Source organism: Electrophorus electricus, chromosome 15 (genome assembly GCF_013358815.1).
Source record: "Electrophorus electricus isolate fEleEle1 chromosome 15, fEleEle1.pri, whole genome shotgun sequence".
Lineage (NCBI taxonomy): Eukaryota > Metazoa > Chordata > Actinopteri > Gymnotiformes > Gymnotidae > Electrophorus > Electrophorus electricus.
Genome location: NC_049549.1, coordinates 700,184 through 722,500, shown reverse-complemented (window position 1 = coordinate 722,500; position 22,317 = coordinate 700,184). Strand labels below are relative to the sequence as shown.

Here is a 22,317-nt window from a genome sequence, read left to right as displayed (position 1 = left end):
TGCACAAAACCCTTTCTCCGTTGTGGGAGTTACAGAGTGATTCAGTAGGTCACACTCTGTTTGAAATGCATTCTGTGAAAGGTTGGGGGGGGGGGGGGGGGTATGATAGAGAGTTTTCATATTCCAGAATGATGGTTCTAGTTGTTGCTGCATAGGGAGACATGCTGAACTTGGGGACATACCCACCAGTCTAACTGCTTATTCTGTATTTATTAGTTAGAAGGTTTTGTTAGTTTATGCATGGTAGGAGAATCTATTTCCATCCGTAAGCTGATCTCTGATAGGATGCCTCACTGGTCTGAAATTGCTTGATTAACAGTGTTATGCTATTCTTTTCTATGTACCCAAAAACATTTATTCACTTGCTGCATCACTCATTCATTGAATTTTAACCATTTCATATTTCATTCACTGTCTCACTTGTCTTTCTTTAACCACACAGTGAAATCAACCTGGACTTTAACACGAACTCCAACTGATGACAACAACTAACAATTTATTGGTGTGTTAAAATGGAAAAAGAGAGAGCAAGAAAGAGAGAGAACTATCAAAATAGAAAGAGATTAGGTCAGAGAGAGAGAGAGAGAGAGAGAGAGAGAGAGAGAGAGAGAGATATCCTGTACATTCAGCAAACACCCACAGCCCTACCATACTCTCAGTAATGCACTAGCAGTATTTCACCTGGAAATTCACAGCATGTAGCACACCAATTCTACAATGTATCATCAATATGTTGTATACTGTCAGGTCTCCACTGTAGAAAACCTTTTTTATTGTTTAGAACTGACTATCCTTGATAAAATGGACAAACCAACCCAGAACACAATGCTATTGTAAAGAGGTTATTTCAAAATCTAGAAATGGTTCTTATCTCTTCAGGCAGAATGGAGACCATTAAACTTCCCTATAGTGTCCCTGATGATGGACGGTTAGTGGAAAACCTTCCTCCCTTCCATCTTTTTAAACGTTTTTATGGTGGAAACCTGCACATAAAATTGGCTTTGAAAGCTTGCCGCATGCACCGGTACAGTGGCACACACGTATTCACGGTACACTTTTATTACACCAGAAGGAAAAAAATGCACAAATTCAGGAGAAACAGAACACGTTTTACTGAAACAAAAGAAAGCTTTTGATAGGACTGCAGCAAATGTGGTCGTTTGTAAAGTAGCAACTCTACAGACGAACGACTGTATTGCGAAGCAGTCATGGCCACTCCGAAACTTCCCAAACCTTCAAAGTCGCTTGCACACGAGAAAGTCCTTAAAAGGGAGAAGTTCACGTCAAAGCCCAGGCGTTTGGTACAAGCATCAGCACCAGGGGCAGCAGTTGAAAGGGCCAGACCGAGCACTCCACAGCGCCGGATGAATGGATGCCTTTATCTGCTCTAGCTGAGGGGAGGAGACCCATCCCTGGGCTGTGGGAGGAAGAGAGAGTCCGCTTAAATACAGCTGGTTGTCCGCTGAGACCGGCTAAGGAGGCCTCTCCTTCCTTTGTCCCTGTGCCACCAACGTGCCCTTGCTTGGCAAGGGCCACGGTCTTCCTACCTCGGAAAACAGAGGAGGCAGAAACAGTCCATCTCTTCACTTGCTTGGGTGTTGGTGGCCCCATACAAAGTAATTACTGGTCTCCTTCCCATCCAAAGTAATTGTTAGTCTTCTGCACTGCAAAGGTCTTCTTCTCTCAGCCTTCAGAGCCTGAGCTCGGTTAGCAGACTGGACCACAGAAGCTTATCACACCTCGGACTGTTTGCATCCATCGAGCAGAAACATTGTAGCATCACAATGGACTGACACAATGAATACAACTAAACCCATCACTCCCACAAAGGCCACATTTATCTAATCAAGATCACTTTGCCACAGTTATTCCCATAATGCAAATGTAGCTATTAAAATGATTAAGATGAAACATTTTAATTATCTATTATTGCCTAATTGGTTGCATGGGGGGGGGGGGGGGTTACAGGGCCAGGAAGTACTACTGGGAATTCCTTAGTCAACCATTGCTGAGCTGGTGGGTTCGGCAAAAAGACAGACCGCTTCCCTTAATTACCTTAAATACCTATGACTGTGATGTCAGAAGCAGGACAGGAGGCAGAGAGAATGTCCCTCAAAGCAACCAGCCACACATGACCTCCAAGCCAGTGTCAGGTCCTAGGGCCAGAGTGCATGTTGGGTAATCTCATGTCCACTAAACAAACAGCCAGGGGCTGAAGGTACAATACGCCTTCTTACTGAAACACACTCTAATGTGTGTGACATTTCCCAAAGACAACAGAGGAGCTGAAATCAATGAGTCCTTTAGTCGATTGAAATTTGATGGAAATTTGAGTCCAATGAAATATGAATACCATTTTTAAAATTCTTTGAATTCCACTTCTTGCAAGCATGTACTGTGTGCAATGTCATGTTGAGTACAATTTCTCACTTATTGATATTTTTGATGAGAGATATATTCCTTTACCAGTCTCCATAACAAACATACAAACACACACACGCACAAACACACCCACCATCAATCATGGATCCTTCATAAAATGGGACACCACCTCAAGCTCAGTAGATGTTGTTAAATATAAACACACTTACATACCTGTATATGGCATGTATCAACGCTGCGACACGTTTGCACTGTGCCGCTCCTGTGTGGGCACACATTTGCAAATCCCTTCAGCAAGCAGCCAGAATGCAAACAAAGGAATATTTCTCCACCACTATGCAACTATGGGACAAGACTTTGATAAAGTAACAACCAACCAAAAACAAACTTCCAAATACACACACACACACACACACACACACACGCATATGTGAGAATTTCTTCAAGACTAATGGAAAAGCATCATAGGTGTCTACACATAGGGAAGTCATTCATAAAACAATATTTCTTTAACACAGCAGAATCATATGATATATATATATATATATGTGTGTGTGTGTGTGTGTGTGTGTGTGTGTGTGTGTGTGTGTGGAGGGGGGGGAGTATTTGTTATAGTGTTTTAGGTTTGTGCTCACAAATTGATTGCACAATTCAAATTCGACAATAAATACTTTTTGCTGCACGTATTCAGAAAACCAAATAATGAGTGAAACATTATTATTAGCCTCCCGAAGTTCGCAGTTTTAGCGCCTTTCTCCCAGCCTGGAATTCAACCGCAGCCAATCTCCCACAACCTGCCCCCGGCTCCTCGTCACGACCTCAGACGCTTACGTACCTCTGAACGGCCTCTCACAAACTAAGGAACACAGACCAATAATAATACCGACGCAGAAAAATAACAGTACCACAGCTTGTTTTAACATTCCACCAATGCCTGCGTCTTTGACTCAGTATTCCCATTCCGTTTCAATTCTGTGAGCAGATTCCCAGCATTCCGTGAAGCCCGCACAGATGGTCCGCATTAGGACCTCTGCCTCGGCCTTTTCCCACCCTCGTCATTATCGCTCTGTGCCGGCGCTCGCAAATACCTCACGGTGCGCTTCAGGCAGAGCCTCTGGTGCGTTTGATTCTGCTCTCGCTGTTACCGTAGCTGCGGATCAAAGTCGCCGTCGATACGTCCCCCACCCTCCAACCTCCCCGACCCCCGCAAAACGGTTGCCGCAGGCCCAATAAAAAGGTGTGCGGTTATCAGCAGATCAGTACGAACCGTTAGTCACCCTGCTGTGCCTTCAGAGGATGACTGGAAGATGAAGCCCACAGACAAGTGGATCTTTCTGATTCCAGAGACCCAAGCCAAGCAGTCTTTCAGGAGGTGATCAGCGGTCCACTACAGGCCAACACAATTGTGAGGGTTGACATTTCACCATGGTCGTGTTTCTATGAAAGCTGACAGAATTCAAATAAAACTACACACTGACACAAAACCTAAATGCATTTACGGCAACAAAGTTCCTGTAGAGCATAAATGTAAGCGAGCAAAATGACCAGCCTTGTGCAATATTAACATTAATTGGCTGGATGGATGAATGGACATATGAGCAGATAGATGGATGGATGGATGGGTGGATGGATGGATGGATGGATGGATGGATGGATGGATAGATAAATAGATAGATCCATTAGAAGGTTGGTTGTTATTATACTGTCTTCCAGAGCACGGGGAGGAACCAGGTCTGAGCCTTAAGGGACTGCAGATTAGCAGGCCGCACGGTTCTCTGCCCTGCGGCGGCTAAAATGGGTAATTATGCCTGCAGCACACGCTTATCTCCGGCTAGCAACATCTTTCGGCTCGATCCTGGCCTCCGAGCATAGCCCGAGCTTACCACCGCGGCACTGAATGTGCGCTATTAGCATTAGTGCCATTATTATCATTCATAGCTCTCTCACAACGAGCTCTCATCCGCTGAGGGCTTAATGGCGTCACGCCGCCTTGCTTCAAACTAGCTGTCTTATTCTCTAAGCGAGCATTTATTTGTCACATGTCAAGGTCTAGTACGGCGTCTTCCCATTTTGAGCTCACAGTAACACAAGATCTGAAGTTGATGTGGATGGTTCTACTTATTTCGGCTTAGCTATCTGTGACTGAACTGTTGGTAAAAGTATGTTGAAATTCAGTGCATGTTTAAAACTGCACAGCTTTTTTTTTTTTTTAAGTTCATCTAGTAGCAGAATTTATAAATAAGTGGATTTCAGCATGATAATGTACCTAAAAAATATGTCTTCAATAATAAACATTTATGTCCCTCAAATTTCTAGAATCAATTTATCTAGGCATAGTATCAACACATATTTGAAAAAATTCCATAGATGAATAGCCAGTCATTTATTGCAAAAAAACTGTGCACCCGACCTTACTTGAATATCATGGCGATTAGCTGTTGACATCCCAGAAGGTCAGCCCAAACCGCAGGGTTGATAGTCTCTCTCTATTTGTATTTATGGGGGTTTGGAGGTTTGGATCCATTGCTTAACCCACAGCGGAGTACCGCACAGACCTCAGGTCTAGCTTCAGGCAGCTAGCTGAAACAATAATGGTTCACTACTGTGGGAAATATTCAGGGCACAGAGTCCAGTCTGCAGAATCACAACTACATACAATGGCAGAAGGAGGAAGACTGTCTTCGCTGTTAACCTGATCAATCAGTTTTTTCTAGCTTTTTTTATTCTTTACAATCATGTATACATGCCTTCCATGAGAGGGGAAGTGCTAACTGATTGCTAACAGGTCAGCAGAGGAGAAGCCATCTTTTGAGTCATCTGATTAGCGTTTTTAGATAAACAGGACGAACGAGGCACTGACCTGTTATTTCTTCGGCGGCGTCCCACTCTGTGTCTCTGTGATTATCCACGCAATATTGTCACATAAAGATATTGCAGTTTGTGTGTTTGTTTGTGTGTGTGTGTGTGTGAGAGAGAGAGAGAGAGAGAGAGAGAGAGAGAGAGAGAGAGAGAGAGAGAGAGAAAAGAAGAAGAAGAAGAAGAAGAAGAAGAGAGAAAGCAGTATCTAATAATGACCTAAATACTATCGTTAATTAATTGATCCCAGTGGCATACTGTAGCCCTGCCATGACTTGTTCTATAAACACAAGTAAGGAGAGAGCAGATTCCTTGCACCTTACAGCAGGGCCAGGCGTGGCCTACACTGGGATGGTTGAGATATTAGCAGCTATTTTTGAATCTGTTGTCTCAAAACACACAGACAAATGTACATGTACTGTCAAAGCACACAGACAAATGTGTACAGCCTGCGTATCATGTGCCTTACTAGTATAAACACAACACTCAAAAAACTCTACCTAAGAGTTCCGCAATGACAGTAAAATTGGACTCAAGAGATAACTGGTGAGACAAATCACTCCTCAAGCATCACTCAAGCCTGAGCGATCCCCCTGATAATTAAGATATGGCTCCAAATCAGACCTACAGCTATAGCAAAGGTTGAAACTTCTGCTTCTGTGACCTTAGATTACTTCCATTCACCACAGTTCCAGGTTTTTATGCCCCAGTAAAGAGCTGTCTCCAACATAATCAGCATACCTGACCACTCATCCTATTTACTCCATGCTAGGCTGCACAGAAGCACTAAAAAATGTTTGCACTTGTTAGAGGTGACTAGTTTGAATTTGGCATTTAAAATGCCTCTGGGCTGAAAGTGAAAATAAACCTCAAGATGCAGCAACACACTCATTTACGTCATTCTTAAACTGGCTAAATGTTAACAATACAATGTTAAATGCTAACATTTGAGAGAGAGAGAGAGAGAGAGAGAGAGAGAGAGAGAGAGAGAGAGAGAGAGAGAGAGAGAGAGAGAGAGAGAGAGAGACGCTTGTTTGTTTCACATCCTTACTGATTTAATAAAAGTGCCCGACATGTAACAGAAGGTTCATGATTAGATAAGCAACCGTTGGCTTCTGTTAGATTTAGTTCACAAAGTCAAACAAGTGAATTTAAATAAAGGCTCCATATAGGACTATACACCTACTCACAAAAGCAATACTGCCTACTGAATTCTGTATCATGGGGTCAGAAAGTGAAGGAAATGGTTTAGCCCACATTTAGTTTTCCCATACGGCGATGAACATTGGCTTGCCAACAATAACAAAATGAAATATAAAGTTTCCTCATGTAGCTCTTCATCTGAGTTTGAGCTTTTATGTCTGTGTAGGTTACTGGCCAGCTTCAGACTAGCCTTCAGTCTAACCTTCAGACTAACCTGCAGCTGAAGAGTTTCTTAAGACTTTCATCAGAATGTCATGTATTCTAAATCAGAGTTTTAATAGATCTGCTTTAAAAACCAGAGTCTGTTTGTACAAGTTCTATGCAAGTTCAATGAAATGTATTTATTTATTTGGCAAGTCCCAGAGCCTGATTACAGATCTGCCAGTGATTCGATATCTCACTGCAAGCATGGTAAAATTACATTTTGTTTCTTCACAATAAGTTATTTGAAGCATTTCACTGAAATCATGATGTACGAGAACATATCCCCAGCCATATTAAAGATACCAACTTTACTGTACTGAAATAAATTATTCCAGCTTTGTCAAGCTTCATGAAAGGTTCCTGGGTAATGTTGGCTTTTTTTTACTATTCCCAGTACACGGATCAGTGAGCCTTGCCTTTGTTTGTGTGTGTTTAACTAGGAAAAGCACAGGATCCGGAAACATAGGCACGAGGACTGCATTGCCCCTGTTCTGCCAAATCACAAGACGGACTAAACACACAGGAACCTGCTGTCCAGCTTTAATCTCTGAATGATGTGCATGAGTCCAGATAAATGCTGTCGGCACACTACGCGCAGCGCCTCTGGTCCTGATAACACCCTGCTGACATCCGTTTAATCACAGCCCCTATCAACTGTAAACACAAGGTTGCGGTGGCTGTCGCCTGCACATGCGGAGACGGCAGTGAGCCGTGTCCCGCCACAAATGAGGACAACACAAGGTGACTTTCAGCTCTGTTGAGCGCGCGGGCACACACACACACACACACACACCTCGCCTCATCGACAATTGCTAAATAGAGATGCACATGGCAGCAAATTGAAAGAAAAAAAGAGAAAGATCACCAGTGTATAAAACACAGTCCTCAGCATTAAACATCGAACAGCACAGTATACTGACAGCACTCAAACACTGAGCAGGAGTTACTGGTTCTGTGCGAGCTTCCTGCACTGAGGGGCAGTGTGTGCACAGGGTTGAAGAAGGCCTGGCAGGCAGATTGTGCCTGGAGGGCAGCTGTCTCAGCACCTGTCAGTTCTATTGTTCCCTGGACTGAGGCAGCCCAGCTGGCTTATCTGCTTCACTCCTATGCATGCATGTCCGTAATGAGATTTCGGATTACTATTCCAAAGCCCGGGACCTATGACTCCCGACTAGGTCGAGCCGATGATATATATACATCAGTTCGGTTAGTTTGTCATTATCTCTTTTATTTTGCTACGCATGTCACGGTTTATAGCGGAACAGTGCAGTTTTCATTTTTCTTGACGCGAGTAGTTTTGTTCAGTGTCTCCTAGCAATTTAAATGGATGTGAAGAGGTACTAATTGAATTGGCAGGATTCTGTTTTATTTGCTTGAATGAGTCAAGCTGCTTCTGCATCTGAGGCCAAGACTGAGCAGATAGAGAGAACTCTATGCCTTAAAGCACCAGTTAATTCTGGAGAACAGACTAACAGATGCACACACACACTCATGCACACACACGCGCACACCACACACACACACACACACACACACACATGTGCACGAGCAGCTGTTTTTTATGCCTCTCTGCCAGTTTGTCTTTCTTTTCCTGTAAATGCTTGATCTCTTCCTCCACTCACGCGTCAAATTCTAGCCTAAAGCACATAACACCGACTCAGACACAAAAACTCTTTGTCACCACAAACTCTTTATACACATAAATGGCAAGACACCATGCTGCACACTGGAAACCAGACACGTCACAAACAGCTGCCCTAAGCTTCAGCAAATCTCAAACCACAAATCAACGTGATACTGATCACAGCATGCACAAGTACTCACCATATACCCTGAGAACAGAAAGTACATCCAATAGCTTTCTCTAATTCTCTTACCCCTTTATAGCATGGCTGTGCTTTCTTCATGGTAGACAGCCCTCCGTCTTCATCACACACACACACACACACACACACACACACAATCCTTCCCTCTAATCATAATAAAGTGCTTTAAATGTCGTGTCAGTGGCAAGGGACCACCCCCTTCAATCTGGCAAATTTGTGTGTGGGTGTGTGTGTGTGTGTGTGGTAGAGATTTGTGATGGATGGATAGCTTGGAGAATAGAGTCACGTGGTCAGAGGAGCGGACAAGGATTAAACTTGTTATCTCGTGGTTTTCGGAGACTGAATGCAAATGACCCTCACACATCTTCAGAGATATTAATGATAAATAGATGTATAACCTTCACTGCACTAACCCCTTCATAGCCAAAACATATGCACAAAGGGGATAGAAGGAGTAGTTAAAATTCCCTGGGGTCTAATATGTACTTTTAGACTGGTATCTACAGTATGCTCATATGGAGCAGAAAAGTGTCTAAATATCTATATGATAAAAAGAGAAATGTTACTCACAGAAAGACATTCTCCAAATACTGGAAAGCTTGTCTGGTATCACACAGCAATTTTGCTTACATATGCAACGATATCTCATCAGTCCCACCCCATGCATCACCCGGCGAGTCCTAAACTGCACTATGGTCCAGAAAAGTACAGTCTTCAGTAATATTGAAGATCAGTCAAAATATAGTGCAGTCTTCACAAAGAGCTGACACACTTGGCAGTGTTTATATCAGTGTCTCAACAGCTGTCTGGCAGTAAGACACATTGCTGAGCCACATTGCTGAGATGACTTGGCGAATTTCAGCACATCTGAAGTGATGTCAGGTGGTGGGAGTGAAAATACCATCATTCTTTACATTGTTTATCAGTAATACAGTTCAACAGTTTAGACCCAGATGCCGGCGGCTCTGAGCACAACTACTAAGACTACAGCACGCGTGTTAATGTGAGGGCCGGCCGGTCCACAGCATGACTGCCCTGTGGGGAAAACAGCCCCATCCCTCACCCACAAAGCCACTGAGACTCGACCCAGTACACACTCACTGAGTCTTAAGAACACAGCCCTATACAATAGAGGCGGAACTACCAGGCCATGAGCTACTACATATGTCCAGAACGTGATCGGTCAAATGACACCTTATTGTCTTTTGGCTTTTAGTGTACAACGGGACTCAATATCGCATTGTTGTCTGCACACTGCTGATCTGTCTAGTTTACTAACACGTATATTATCCAACAGCAAGACGGTTCTCCAAAGAGCAGGTAAGGAGAGCTTGAGTGGAAAAGATCTTGTAGAAGCCGACGTAAACATGTCCGGGACATTTTACCTATGACTGTGTGTCAGGTGTTGCTTCTATATCGGGCTCATGTGAAGTCTAATGTAAGTCATCTGTGTCGTGCACGCGTGTGGCATTTCCCAATCGTCAACGGTGCTATTGGGAGAAGGCTGAATATGAAAGGAGTTTGCAGAATCCTTCCAGCCTGCTCGAACAGATGCAGTGTGGACTGGCTGCATGATATAACTCCAGAGGTATCTGAGGAATGGGACGTGGATGTAAACCAACAGCCTCGGGCTCAGTCCTGGGAACATCCAGAGCCTTCTCTGTAAACAAGAGGCCCCTTCTCCATAGGGTAGCTGGGATAAAACCAGGAAAAGGCTGGATTCCCTCCATTCCACAGAGAGCGGGAGTCTGCTGTGTATGACTGAGATTGGGAAAAGGAAAATCAGTTAATCTGGAGTAGAGTCATTTATTACACACAAACACACACACACACACAGACACACACACACACACACACACACACACACACACACACACACACACACTTAATCACTTAATTCTAACACCAAAAGCAGAGCATATAGTAACATAGTTTATCTCACTTTTCCAAACACTTATTTTTTTATCCAGATGTGTCATGGCCAAATGCAATTTACTTTTTGACAAATATTTGGAAAGATTAGAACATTAAGTGACTGAAGAAAAAAACATCATAGCAAAAACCTTTAGCAAACATTCATCATCTGAAAGTGTTCATAGTACGCCAACAGCTAAGAGGAGAAAGGGGAAATAAAATATATCCAAAACCTTCCAATTTTTGAGGAATTAAACACTGGAATAAATATTTGGAAAACGTCAATAAAACATACAGGGAGTTATGATTATTTGTATTGGAGTTTAAAGGTTTTCTCTGCACAGAACACAGATAACAGTGCATAATCTTTATGATTGACGTGGAATAACTAGATTGCTGAATTCCTCGCCAGGTGGTGGCGGTATTATGCAATACATTAAACCCTCCGGACCCGCTGAACTACATTTCCCAACATCTATCCGATGTACCCACAGTTCATGTATATATTTCGGTTTGCGGGAGCGCCAAAGCGGAATAAAATCGGCGACGTGAAAACGTCACGCAGCGGTATTTACAGCGCGCTGCAGTTCCAGACGGGAGTGCGTGCGCCTGCATCAGAGCTGAGATTATCCCACGCAACCAAATTATTCACTATTTTGTCATCTCGGTCACTTTATGAACCTGGCTGTGTCTGTACAAAACAGACATTTATTTCGTGTTTTATTTCTTGCATGGCAATGCATTTCCACAGTTCATTCGAGATGAAACGCTCTCTGTCCACTTTCAACTACACTTGTGGAAGTTTGCACTAAGCACGAGTAGTGCATGGAAACGTCTTGTCAAGTATTTTAACAGATCTGCCAGGAAACCCCCAAAAGCTCAAAGGCACAAAGCACGTAGACCTAAACACTCTTAAAGTCCTTAAGGGTTTACTCAAAGATTTAGCAATAACGCGCAGACAGATAGGTTGCATTGAACGTGATCTTTATGCACCCAGACCAAGAGACAGGGCTGCGCAGTGCGTTCATGCTACCTGGCCACAGGTCTACCTAGCCAGCCCACAGCACGGAAACCTGCGGATTAGGAACAGGACGCAGCCTTCGATCGGGTACGAACAATGAACCCGTTTAGCATGCTCCGCAGACCCCACGAGTCGCGGACCGCAGACCGCAAACACCTGGCACTTCACAAGCACAGAGGGAATGCGTGTGGCGCACGTGTGCATCACACACTGAATACGGAGCGTTTGATTTGTGCTTGGGATTTTTAAAATTTTAGTTTATTTTACTAACATTGAAAATGCTTTTTTGTCCCCACAGTACACGTATACGAAACGTAACTTCGCACGTATCTTGTGCCTACGTGAAAAGAATCCGATGAAATTATAAACCCTAATAAACCGATGCTTCATTTAAACCTGATTAAAAGAACCGATTCTATGTCTGCTCTTTCTGCAATGTGGACACTTTTTTCCTCTCTCAAAAGCAGGTTGATGGCCGCGCCTTTACAGGAGCCAGATGTGCTCACATCGTCTATGCACTGTGCAGACGTTCCCTGAGGAAGCACACGTGACACGGATATCGTCATGTACCTTTCCACGAGCGTGTGGCCTCAAACACCACTCCCCCCACAGGCAAGCACAGACAAACCATTCTAAGTTAGGCTCATAAAAATATGCTGTTGCCGTCTTAAACGGATGTGAATTTCTGGAAGATTACTGGGAGTTGAGCCATAAAGCCGTAAAAATGACGGCGGTATGGAGGAATTGCTCCAATTGCACAGACACCGCGCTCGCAGGACTTCGCCAGCACTTGGTGTTGCACGCGGCTGAGGGCGCGCTCAGGAGACTTCAGATAACCAGGCGAGGTTTGACGCGTCTCTCGGGGGCGTGCATCGGAGGCACGCACGCACGCAGTTACAGTGCATTAAATGCCCCGTTGAATGCTTAAAGTCGTCGAGCGGTGCTCGCATGACACAGATCTGAAGCCTGGATTCTTGTTTCCAAGAGAAGGGCGTCCCTGCGGCCTCTGTCATTGGAGGACGTTACTCCAGGGCGTCGACCCGTCCACAGGGGCTGCAGCTAAGGTGAGACGGCGGGAGAGCGCGTGCGCCCCGCTCCAACCCACGGCTGGAAGACAATTGCTGGAAATGGACAAGGCGTAACACGGACTGAGGTCTACAAACAAATATCCTGAGAAATGAAATGAAACCGCGTGCATTTAAGAAATGATCTGCAGAAGACTCGTGTTTGCATTCGAGACATTGGTTGCTTGTGACTGAATCGTTAAGCCAAATCACGTTTCTTTAACCACATACATTTTAGGGATGAGATGATACGTCACTTATTAATTTAACGGGTTTGTGGGATTGCATAAACTAAGTGAATGCTAAGCTTACATAAATAGAGAATAATGCGCAAGATGGAATAGGATTAATGCTTGAATTAAAATAATTGCTGTATGTGCAGACATAATTACTGAACAACAGGAAACACCTTGGATGTGCATATGTGCGATTGTGCAAGAAGACTTGTGAATGTGACAGTTAGACAGAGGCGAGGGCTGAACTGAAAAAGTACTAAGCTGAAGTGGCACAGGAGGAGAGGTATACAAGTATGTGTATTGCGAAGTTATGTTTTAGATCTCACTCGCACTGTGCTGTGAAGTGACATCTCCAGAGCTCTGCATTAATAAAAGGCTACAAGGTAACGCACTGTTTCCGGTCTCTTCTTTCCTGCATCAACGAATACGACAGGTTCAATTGATAAAATCTTTGATTTAACTAGGTAATTAGTTTATCATTTTGAACCTCAAGTTCAGAATAATAAAATCAATGAAGTCAGCAATTCCTGCTTTTTAATTCAAGAACCAGAGGCACAGCGTATTTAGTGTATTTAAAATATAGCATATTTATTCAGTTTGAACAGAATACACAATGTAATGGAAAGAAACATGATTCAAGTTTAAAACATAAATCACAAGACTTAAGTACACTGAACACTTGCATTACTATGTAAAAAAATCCATAAATACTAGTAGCCAATGTAAAACATTTATTCAAGTTTGGGACTCGGTGTGCAAAGTACCTGCACTAAACGCAGCAACGTCTGAGGATGATGAAGCACTTAGTAGCTTAAGCCGAAAGTACAAGACACCACGAGCATACACGAAAATGACTCCTGAGAAGAAGGCATTCACTACTTAAAATGCTAGTTATGTGCTCACGTTTGTTTCAGAACAATGTGGAGTGCTCTCAGTTTCAGATAGGCATCGCTTAGGGCAGCTAACAGTGACATGCTTGCCGTGAAAATCAGTGCCATGATATGATTTTTAAAAATCACTTAAACTGCCATGGAATTCAAAAACAACCGAGACACAAAGACAGCTGGAAACTAAAAACAAGCAGTATTTTATTCAGACCTAAAAAGACTGGACATTATTGGATAACGAGTCTTTAACCACTGGCAGCAACAAATGCTCAGTTGAACTAATAATACTGCTTCAGTCTACATTAGGAAGCAAGCATCAGTATGTGATTGCCTTACTGACCCTTCTCGTAGATAACAAAATTGTCCCTCCAATACAAATACTAAAAAACATAAATAAAACATTTAAAAACACTTGGAAACAAACCTTAATAGAAAAGTTTAAATGGAGATGATAAATAAACTCAAACCCTCCAAACTTGAACCTTCTCGGCCACCACACACCAGTTGGTGTGATCCAGGAAGGTGTGCAGAACGTGGAGCTCTTCGACGTGCTCCTCGATGAGCTGTGCGAGCTCCCCTTCCCTGAAGACGTGGTAGTAGCGAAGACACGCGTCGTCCAGTTTCTCCCCGTCCCACTGCTCGCTGCGTTGGAGGGACACCAGGTTTCCCTGCCTTCCGGCTTCGTCCTGCCCCGTCTTGCTACCGTGCGACTGCCCCTTCTGGCAGGGTACCAGGTCGGGCAGGGCCACGGCCGAGCAGTCCTGGACAAGCGCCACGGAGACGTGGCCGTCGGCGGGCTCGTCGGCCGCACGCGCCCGGTCGTGCGGCTCGGCGGCGAAGACATCCTCGTCCAGGCCGGTCCTGGCCGACGGCGGGGAGAAGAAGCTGGACACCTGGCTGATGAGGCCCCTGGCACGGTATGCGATCTCCCCATCGTCCACGGAGGAAGGGCGCGACATGGTCAGGCTGCCAAAGTCCAGCACGGAGTCGAGCGAGCGGGAGAAAAACCAGAGGCCCTGCCTCCTCTGCTGCCGCGTTCTGGCCACCTCGTCCTCGTCCGCTGCGGAAGATGTGCTTTTCGCGTTCCTGTGCTTGTTCTGGGCGTCGGCCGCGTTGCAGACGCCTCGGGTTCCGCTGCCCCGCCGGCGGGCTCTCCCGCGCCCTCTGGGGACGGGGTGTAAAGGAGGGTGGGGGGTCCAGGGGACGAAGACGTCCTGCTTCTCGAACTTGCGGTGCTTCTGCTCCATGGCCCACACGTAGATCATGACGCGGCCTCCTGGACGCAGCGTGCGTGCCATCTCCCTCAGCGCGCGAATCCGACGCGCCTTCGTCGACATGTGATGGATGACTAGAAGTGCGAAAATGCCATAAAGACTGAAAACAGGCTTGCAGGGTGACACAGAGGAGCCTGTTACTTTAAGACCCTTTGTAGTATTTGGTCATATTTGTCATTGTGGAATGTAATAAAAATGTAATACTAATTAGACCGTAATTTGACAGTCTAACGAGGAGGCATTATAATATCAATAATACTACAGTGTAATAATGCAAATTAGGCAGAGTGTGTTACAGTGCAGTGATTTTACTAGTGAGAAGCCAGTTAATACTTTAATGCAAGCTGTTGGAAAAAGCAGTATTTCGTAGCGATACATGACGCAAATTGCACGCTTTGAAACTAAAGCACACGGTGGTTAGTCAGCAAATCATTTCTTGGCTTACAGTTCGCCTGAAGTCTAAGCCAACAGCTGGAACCTCACAACCGTTTCCATTAAGAGCTACAAGGTGTATGATTCTTCAGCATCTCCATGTCTGCCTAATGACACATAATAGTGGGTGATGTGCACAACATCAAAATCAAAACTCATCTCACACGCTCACGGGCGCAACAAATCCTTTTTGTGAGTTGTGTCAAAACAAGATGTAATCTTTAAAAGGTCATTAAAGTAATCATCTGAGCTGAATATATCCTCCTACACTCCCCCCCTCCATGCTTTCAAACACCTCTCTGTTTTCTTGAATGGCCGCGTTAATCGTCTCTCTGGGGGTGGAACCAGGGTTGCCAGGTGACCAAGCCTGCCTGAGAGCTGCTAATCTCCCGTAACCTGGTAACATGACTCATTTTCTGCACATCTTACGTTAATAAAAGGTTATATTACCTGCGCTGGCACACCTTAATTACTGGAAAGGGCAGCGGATTGCCTCTAAAAAGAGTCTGGCTGCAGAGCTGTCTGGATTAATCCAGGGCATCGCATGAACCATGAGCTCTCGAAGTTGCATCGTGAAAGGCGAAAACAAGTTGTTGCCACAGTTGGTAGGGCTTAAACAGAACCCGATCATGGCAATAAAAGAGCCTACAAAATTGGTTTTTCTACCACATCTCTGCACCTGTATCAGTGCAACCGCATGTTTTTAAACTACCCTGATGTTTCTCCTGATATAATAATCCACTAGCATACTAAGAACATAAGACTGTCTGGAGCTTGTGGGGGTGGGGTGTGACCACTGATTTCTCTTAAAGGACTTCAAGATAATTACATCATTAGCAATCCAGTTCTTTGTTATAGAGCAGTGGGGAGACATGAAGCTGGGGCTCACCTGCGATGGAGAGCACGGCATCGAAGCAGCCGTCCCGGTAGGGCAGACGTAGGCCGTCGCACAGTTGGCACCTCATGACCGCGACTCCAGGCCGAGTCCACCAGGGGGCGGCACACGTCACAGCCCAGCTTGAAGATGCCGTCGTTGATGTGCAGGTACTTACCATTGCCGCATCCTGCGGCAGCCGCAAATAAACAGAACGCATTCCGTTTTATTGAAAGGCAGGTGGAGGTGAAGAGGGTGTGTGTGTGTGAAGACACCCCTCATAATGACTACTCTAGGGTGGTTTGTTATATCGCAAAACACCCGTTAACCCCCTACCCCCCGTATTTTGATTATTGCACTGTAACTCAGCCCATCCCATTACGTTTTATGAGCTGAAAAATTGCGTTTTGCTTCAGAAAAATGCTGGCACGCTCATTATTTTAACAGCAGAGCATCTTTAAGTTGAGAAAGATGAGAAAACGAGGGATTTAAATGCCTTTAGCTTTAGAAGTCTAATCCTTCCGACAAGCTTGTCATCTAAAAAGGGTCCAAAAAAAATGTCATATAAATAACGTTTCAGATCAGTTCAAAATGGAGAAGGGACAAATACGGTTTCATCAGCTAACTTGGAAACGAAACAGACAAGGCAGACGGAATTGAGGCTTTGAGAGCACATTAAAAAGGAGAGTCATTTTGAAAGAGGCTCCAGTGTGTTGGTGGCGGAGCCCGACGCCTTACCCACATCGGCCACGATGCTGCCGGGTTCCTGCTCCAGCAGGAACTGCTTGACCCGGGGCCAGGCCTTGTAGCGGTTGTCGTTGAAAAAGGGTGCGATCCTCTCGTAGACGCTGTGAACACGCTCCCTCTCCAGCTGGCTTGCAGCCTTCTCCATGGTGCTCACGAATCTGCCTGCCCCAGCATCCTCAGTGCTGAGGGAGGGAGGGAGAGAGGGAGGGAGGGAGGGAGGGAGGGAGAGAGAGAGAGAGGGAGACCATAACGGTGTTGTTTTGACTAACAGGTCGCTCTCACTACATCAGCCCGATTAACAGAGAAGTAGTCCACAGTTGCGAGTCACTGAGCCATCACCCTGCGGCAGACGGATGGGGTCATGACCCGGCTCCCTCGTGCGCGGTGCTGCCGGCCATAGCATCTCCATGTGGTGACAAATCCCCGGTGAGCCAGTTACCACCACCAACGCCATCATCCTCCTCGTATTGTGAAAAAGAATTTGCCCTTCAGACTTCCTCGAATTCTGCTCGTGTTTATGCGCTGAAGATGATCAAAGCTTTAACCGCGCTCAGCAGGCTGTCTAGACAGCGTTTAAACAGAGCTGCACTCTACGCACTCTACACAGCAAACCTACTTATGCAGTGTTGAATATTTTATTATTCTCCTGTGGCCCTGGGGTGAGTTCACTGGACATGGTGGGGGTGTACCTTGCACACCTATTTTTAATTTAGAAGCCCTACAACCAATGAACATTAACTTGAACTGATGAAGGCAGAATAAACTGTATAAAATAAACAATCGTGCCAGTTCCGCACTGCATACATTAGCGCGCAGCTCACGTGCCATTTGCAATAGGTCTTCACCATCAGCCCGTGTGCGATGTCCTCATACAGCGCGTGCCTTTCAATCGCTGCTTGCGCCATCGCAGGCTTGCGCCCCAGCCAGGGACACCCTTGTTCCCGGTCTGGCAAGGAGCCCGGCGGGTGGGGGAGGGTCACGTTTGGGTTGCGGGAGGGGAGGATATGGGGGTTGCAGTGCACCTGGAACAATTGAGATGCAGAGTGTGTCCTGCCCGCAGGCTCACACTGCCTGCTGCTGGCACCTTTTGTTAAGAGCCTGCCTGCGCCCTACATGAATGCGCGAACATCTCCGTTTATTTCTTTTGGGGAGGGGAATAAGCAAAACATGTTGACTCGAAGCTCTTAAGAGCAGTAGATGGAATTAAATCAGGTTACGCTGATGGGACCTTGTAGTGGTGTTGTTGAGGTACAAGCTTCTGAAGTCATTAATTACGAGCTGCACATTTTGAAGCGCTCGATTTCAGCTCTTCTGCCCCGAGCCCCTCAGGGTTTTCGGTCGATGGCTTCATGGTCCAACCAGCAAATCAACGTGACCTTCAGAAGGACTACTACTAGGGAACACAAGTATACTGAGACATGAACGACAGATTTAAACTTCGAAAACAAACAAATGGCACGACACTGGTTTCAGAGCAGCGCCATTTTCGAGGGTCTGACCTTCAGTGAAATTCTCAGCAGAGAGTGCAGTCATTATATGGTGATGCTCCAGTCTTTTGGAGATTACGGGAGAAGGTTAATCAAGGGTAAACTGCTCTGTGCCATCCACTCATGGTGTTCTGAAAAGGAAAAACGCAAAATGCAGAATAAGGACCTCAGAAGCCATCGAGCAGGGTTTCCCCAACAAACCCATGCACATCCACTGAGTACACAGTCGTGCTTCCTCCCAGCTGCCAGTGCATCTCTACCAGGTATTCTGCACTGCTGGGGCGTGTGTGTGTGTGTGTGTGTGTGTGTGTGTGTGTGTGTGTGTTGTGGGAGCTGGGACCGACTGTTCTAGTGCACTGTGCAGCAGCACAGACAGGTGAAGGCCGGGGAGACACTCTGCTCCGAGCTGCATGCTCGTGCTGGTAGTGCACACCGAGACGTGACGCAGGAAAGAACCCAAGGTGCATCCAATTTCTGGCCACAAAACTGACAAGTGAATTCAGATGAGTGGAACGATTGCACAGAACGCCCGTGTTCGCCTTTACATCCGAATTTCAGAAAAGCGCGCGTGTGCATAGAGAGCAGAGGCGCATCAGTGCCAGCAGATGTGTTAGAAGAGCATCAACAACAGGAAAACACCCATAGAAGTGTTTCCCTTGCTGCTTTTACCTTGCCTTGCTCATTATCCGTCTGCTCTGGCATTTCTGCAGCAATGATTTGTAATGATACCTGCTGTTAAAAGAGCTAAACAAATAAATCCCAAATTACACTTCCTATAACCTAACAGCACCAAATACCTCACAGAAGAGATTTATTTGCATAGGTCTTTAGCGGTTTAATTTTACCTACAACGTACCCACTTCTGATTCGATTTAGGTTGGTATGGAATATGATGTCGAGAAAACAAAAACAAAACCTCAGCATTTGTATTCTCAGTTATGAATGACTAAGCATTCTCAAGGATATCTTCAGTATGGACACTGCCCTCAGACACTTGGTTTAATGAAAAGAAATGCACGATACCAAACGTAACGTTAATCTGAAGGATATCTGTGAGAATTCACAGACCCGTCTACAAAGCAGCCTGCATTCGAGAACAAAAGGGTCTGCCAGTGCTACGTTAGGGAGTTCACTGCACCCTTAAAGATCACAGGCATGTCAGCGGCGCATGTGCCAAGCCCTCTTCAGGACCCCAGCACAGACGCAGGGTCCGTCAATGGAGCGCCAAGCACTGGGCAGCAGAGGAAGCTCTCGGATGTCTGGTGACGAGACGCGCGTTAGAACCACAGTCCCCCCCAATAATGAGGCACCATGACAAATCCTGTCTATTTCCAGAGACCACAGGTCATGTGGGAGTCAACGCTGGCACAAATTTCAGCACTTCCTCGTCACAGGGTCCATTCTGGGACCGTCTTCAATGAGAAGAGCATGACACATCAACATCTCACAGCGGCACCAACTAACAGCTATCCTTATCAATTAATCATCTTACGAGCGTTCTGATTAATTGATTAGTGCGATATGAGAATTTATGCTATAAATTCACATGCAATTCTACAAAGCCCTTTTGGTCTTTGGCCAACGTAGAGGACTTTGCAGAGGATTGCCAGGCACTTCTCAGGAACAACTCAACTTCAAAGTCCACTACTTTGTAAGATTAGATTCTATAGAGATGATTCAAGTACATGAAAATAAGAAGTTGCTAAGTGAATCTACTACACAAGCCTTCTTCACCAAGGAAGTGGAGAACCTGAAGTAACTGGTCATTCCTGCTGACGGTTTTCAGCTGCTTACATGTATTTGGCCATTTGTTTGACAGGCTACTTTCCCTTCACGTGGTCGCTTTACCCACTGCCGTCTTTCCCATGCTATTCCTCTTCTCATGCAGCACTGTTTGTAACTAAACGATAAAAGAAATTGCAACTGTTTTTTTTTGTTTGTTTGTTTGTTTGTTGTTTTTTTAATAGTCATCGAAAGAATTGACTGGTCATCCCAGCCCTACAGCTCAGCACTCAACGTCTGGACTCGTTAGCGGAGTCCACGAAGCTGCTCATAACAGCAGGAATTATGTAAGCCACTGCAGGCGCCAAGCTCCGAGCGTTCGACGGAAGAGGAGAGGCTATAATTAGGCCCATGCGCAGCCATTCTCTCAGTGTGCATCTGCTTCCAGAAATTATGGGAGCACCTTATGAATTATACAATGGTTTATTGTTTTTAGACCCGCCGATATGAATGGGGTCATTTTCTCTTGCTGCAGTGAGAAGCCAAACATAATACACTCTAGTGTAATCCGATGTGTAAAATTCTAATCACAGTAATGAACCTTTATCTCATCTACCGGTTGTTTACACAAAGTATAGGTGTAGTGTAGTAGCTCACTACCAGCTCAGTGCTCTGTATGGATCAGATCTGTATCACTTGGGTATGGACCTGTAATAATGTGATGCCATAGTTAATAGCTAAATATAAATGTTGTATAAGAGATGATTACAAATATTCAAAACATATGATGAGCTGATGATCTGACAACCATCAGTTATGTTCTACCCCCTTAGAACAAAGATTCAATCACAATGCTTATAATGGTATTTGTGGTATTTAACGTTAAATCCAATTTTCCTTCTGCTACTATTCAGTGTCATCTACGGCGGAACACTAGGCCTATCAAAGCGTATGCCAAATGCATTTACATAAATAGTTATGTAAAACAGTTACATAAATGGTAAGAGTGTCTATGCGCAGAGATCAACCGGACGCATCATTTGTTGCAGCAGACCGATTAAGGCCGACGCAGCCATACCGTGCATGACCGTCCGCCCGCCCGCTGCGACTCATTAACGCACGTTAACACACGCTTCCTTTCCCAGGTGTGCATTATCTATTCCAGAAAAAACACACACGCTTCCTTTCCCAGATGTACATTGTTTGTCCAGAAACACACACAACCCCAGATCCGAAACAAGCTTGGCACGCCGGATGACAAACGTACACGCCAATTAAGCGTTCAGCGAATAACGCAGAACGAACACCGGTGACTTTACCTGCAACTCACAACTATCCGAGACACTAAACCCGAATCCCTGTACTGCACGTGATCCTTGCACTAGAGCAGACGCACGCACGCGCACCGAGGAGTCCGACGCGTCCGCCACGAGGACAGTGAGAGTGGAAAGTAAGCACGAGCCGAAATTGGCACTGGGATTCGCGTTTTGACGTCACAAGCCACGGAAAATCGTGTACGGGAAAAAAACGGTGTACGTACCGCGTGCCGGCGGGCGCTGGACGCAGGAGCTGTTCGGATGTTCGTGTTTATCGCGTCCCGGGGTGCAACAAGCCGAACACGAGAGCAGAGAGGACAGTGCGAGCCCCCTGCGCGACACCCCCCGTGCACTCCGCGTGATAAAGCCGTTACCGCAAACGCACGCAGCGGCGCCCGCTCGCGGCGTAACATCCGCGGTTGCAATTGGCCAGTTCACTCACGTGACCTCAAGACAACAAAACACTGTTTGACACGAGATCCTGTAACGCGTGAAGTCGGATCCTAGGATCCCTTTTGTAACTTTTGCATAAAAGATTCCCCTTTTATAACATTTATTTTACGTATGCATTTCTACACACTTCCGAACAGCCAAAAGTAGTTTGTCGCTACAAATTACGTCGGAAATTACAATTACGTCGCTGCAAAACTAACAGTCCCACGAGCTCGTGAGCCATCCTTGTGCACTGCACTGCCGGTGCTCTTTACTATCAATCTATGCACTGATAGCTGTAAATATAGCTGTGAACAAAATATTAGACGTCCATACATTTTTTTTTTTAGAAAAGTGTGAAACTCAAATGTTTTTAACGCTTAAACGCGGCTGTGCTGACATGAAGTCTCAGTGGAATTCGTGGGGTGAGTAAAGCCTTT

The 22,317-nt window shown here is 45.4% G+C and overlaps 2 protein-coding genes across 2 annotated transcripts in view; both read right to left on the bottom strand.

The window, feature by feature from the left end:
• The window catches only part of stard13b (StAR-related lipid transfer (START) domain containing 13b), a 60,893-nt gene extending 60,853 nt beyond the window's left edge, over positions 1–40 (bottom strand). Inside the window, exon 1 of the mRNA XM_035534441.1 lies at positions 1–40. This exon is cut by the window's left edge and continues 533 nt beyond it. The gene's annotated coding sequence lies outside the window, so the exon portion shown is untranslated.
• A 13,228-nt stretch (positions 41–13,268) lies between these two features.
• Positions 13,269–21,815, bottom strand: trmt9b (tRNA methyltransferase 9B). Its single transcript, XM_027018219.2, is given in 6 exon segments — positions 13,269–14,941; positions 16,189–16,255; positions 16,257–16,363; positions 16,912–17,102; positions 18,420–18,538; positions 21,670–21,815. Coding segments are annotated over 4 exon segments (1,215 nt in total). The 5' UTR covers positions 17,066–17,102; positions 18,420–18,538; positions 21,670–21,815; the 3' UTR covers positions 13,269–14,054.
• Between the last annotated feature and the right edge of the window lie 502 nt (positions 21,816–22,317).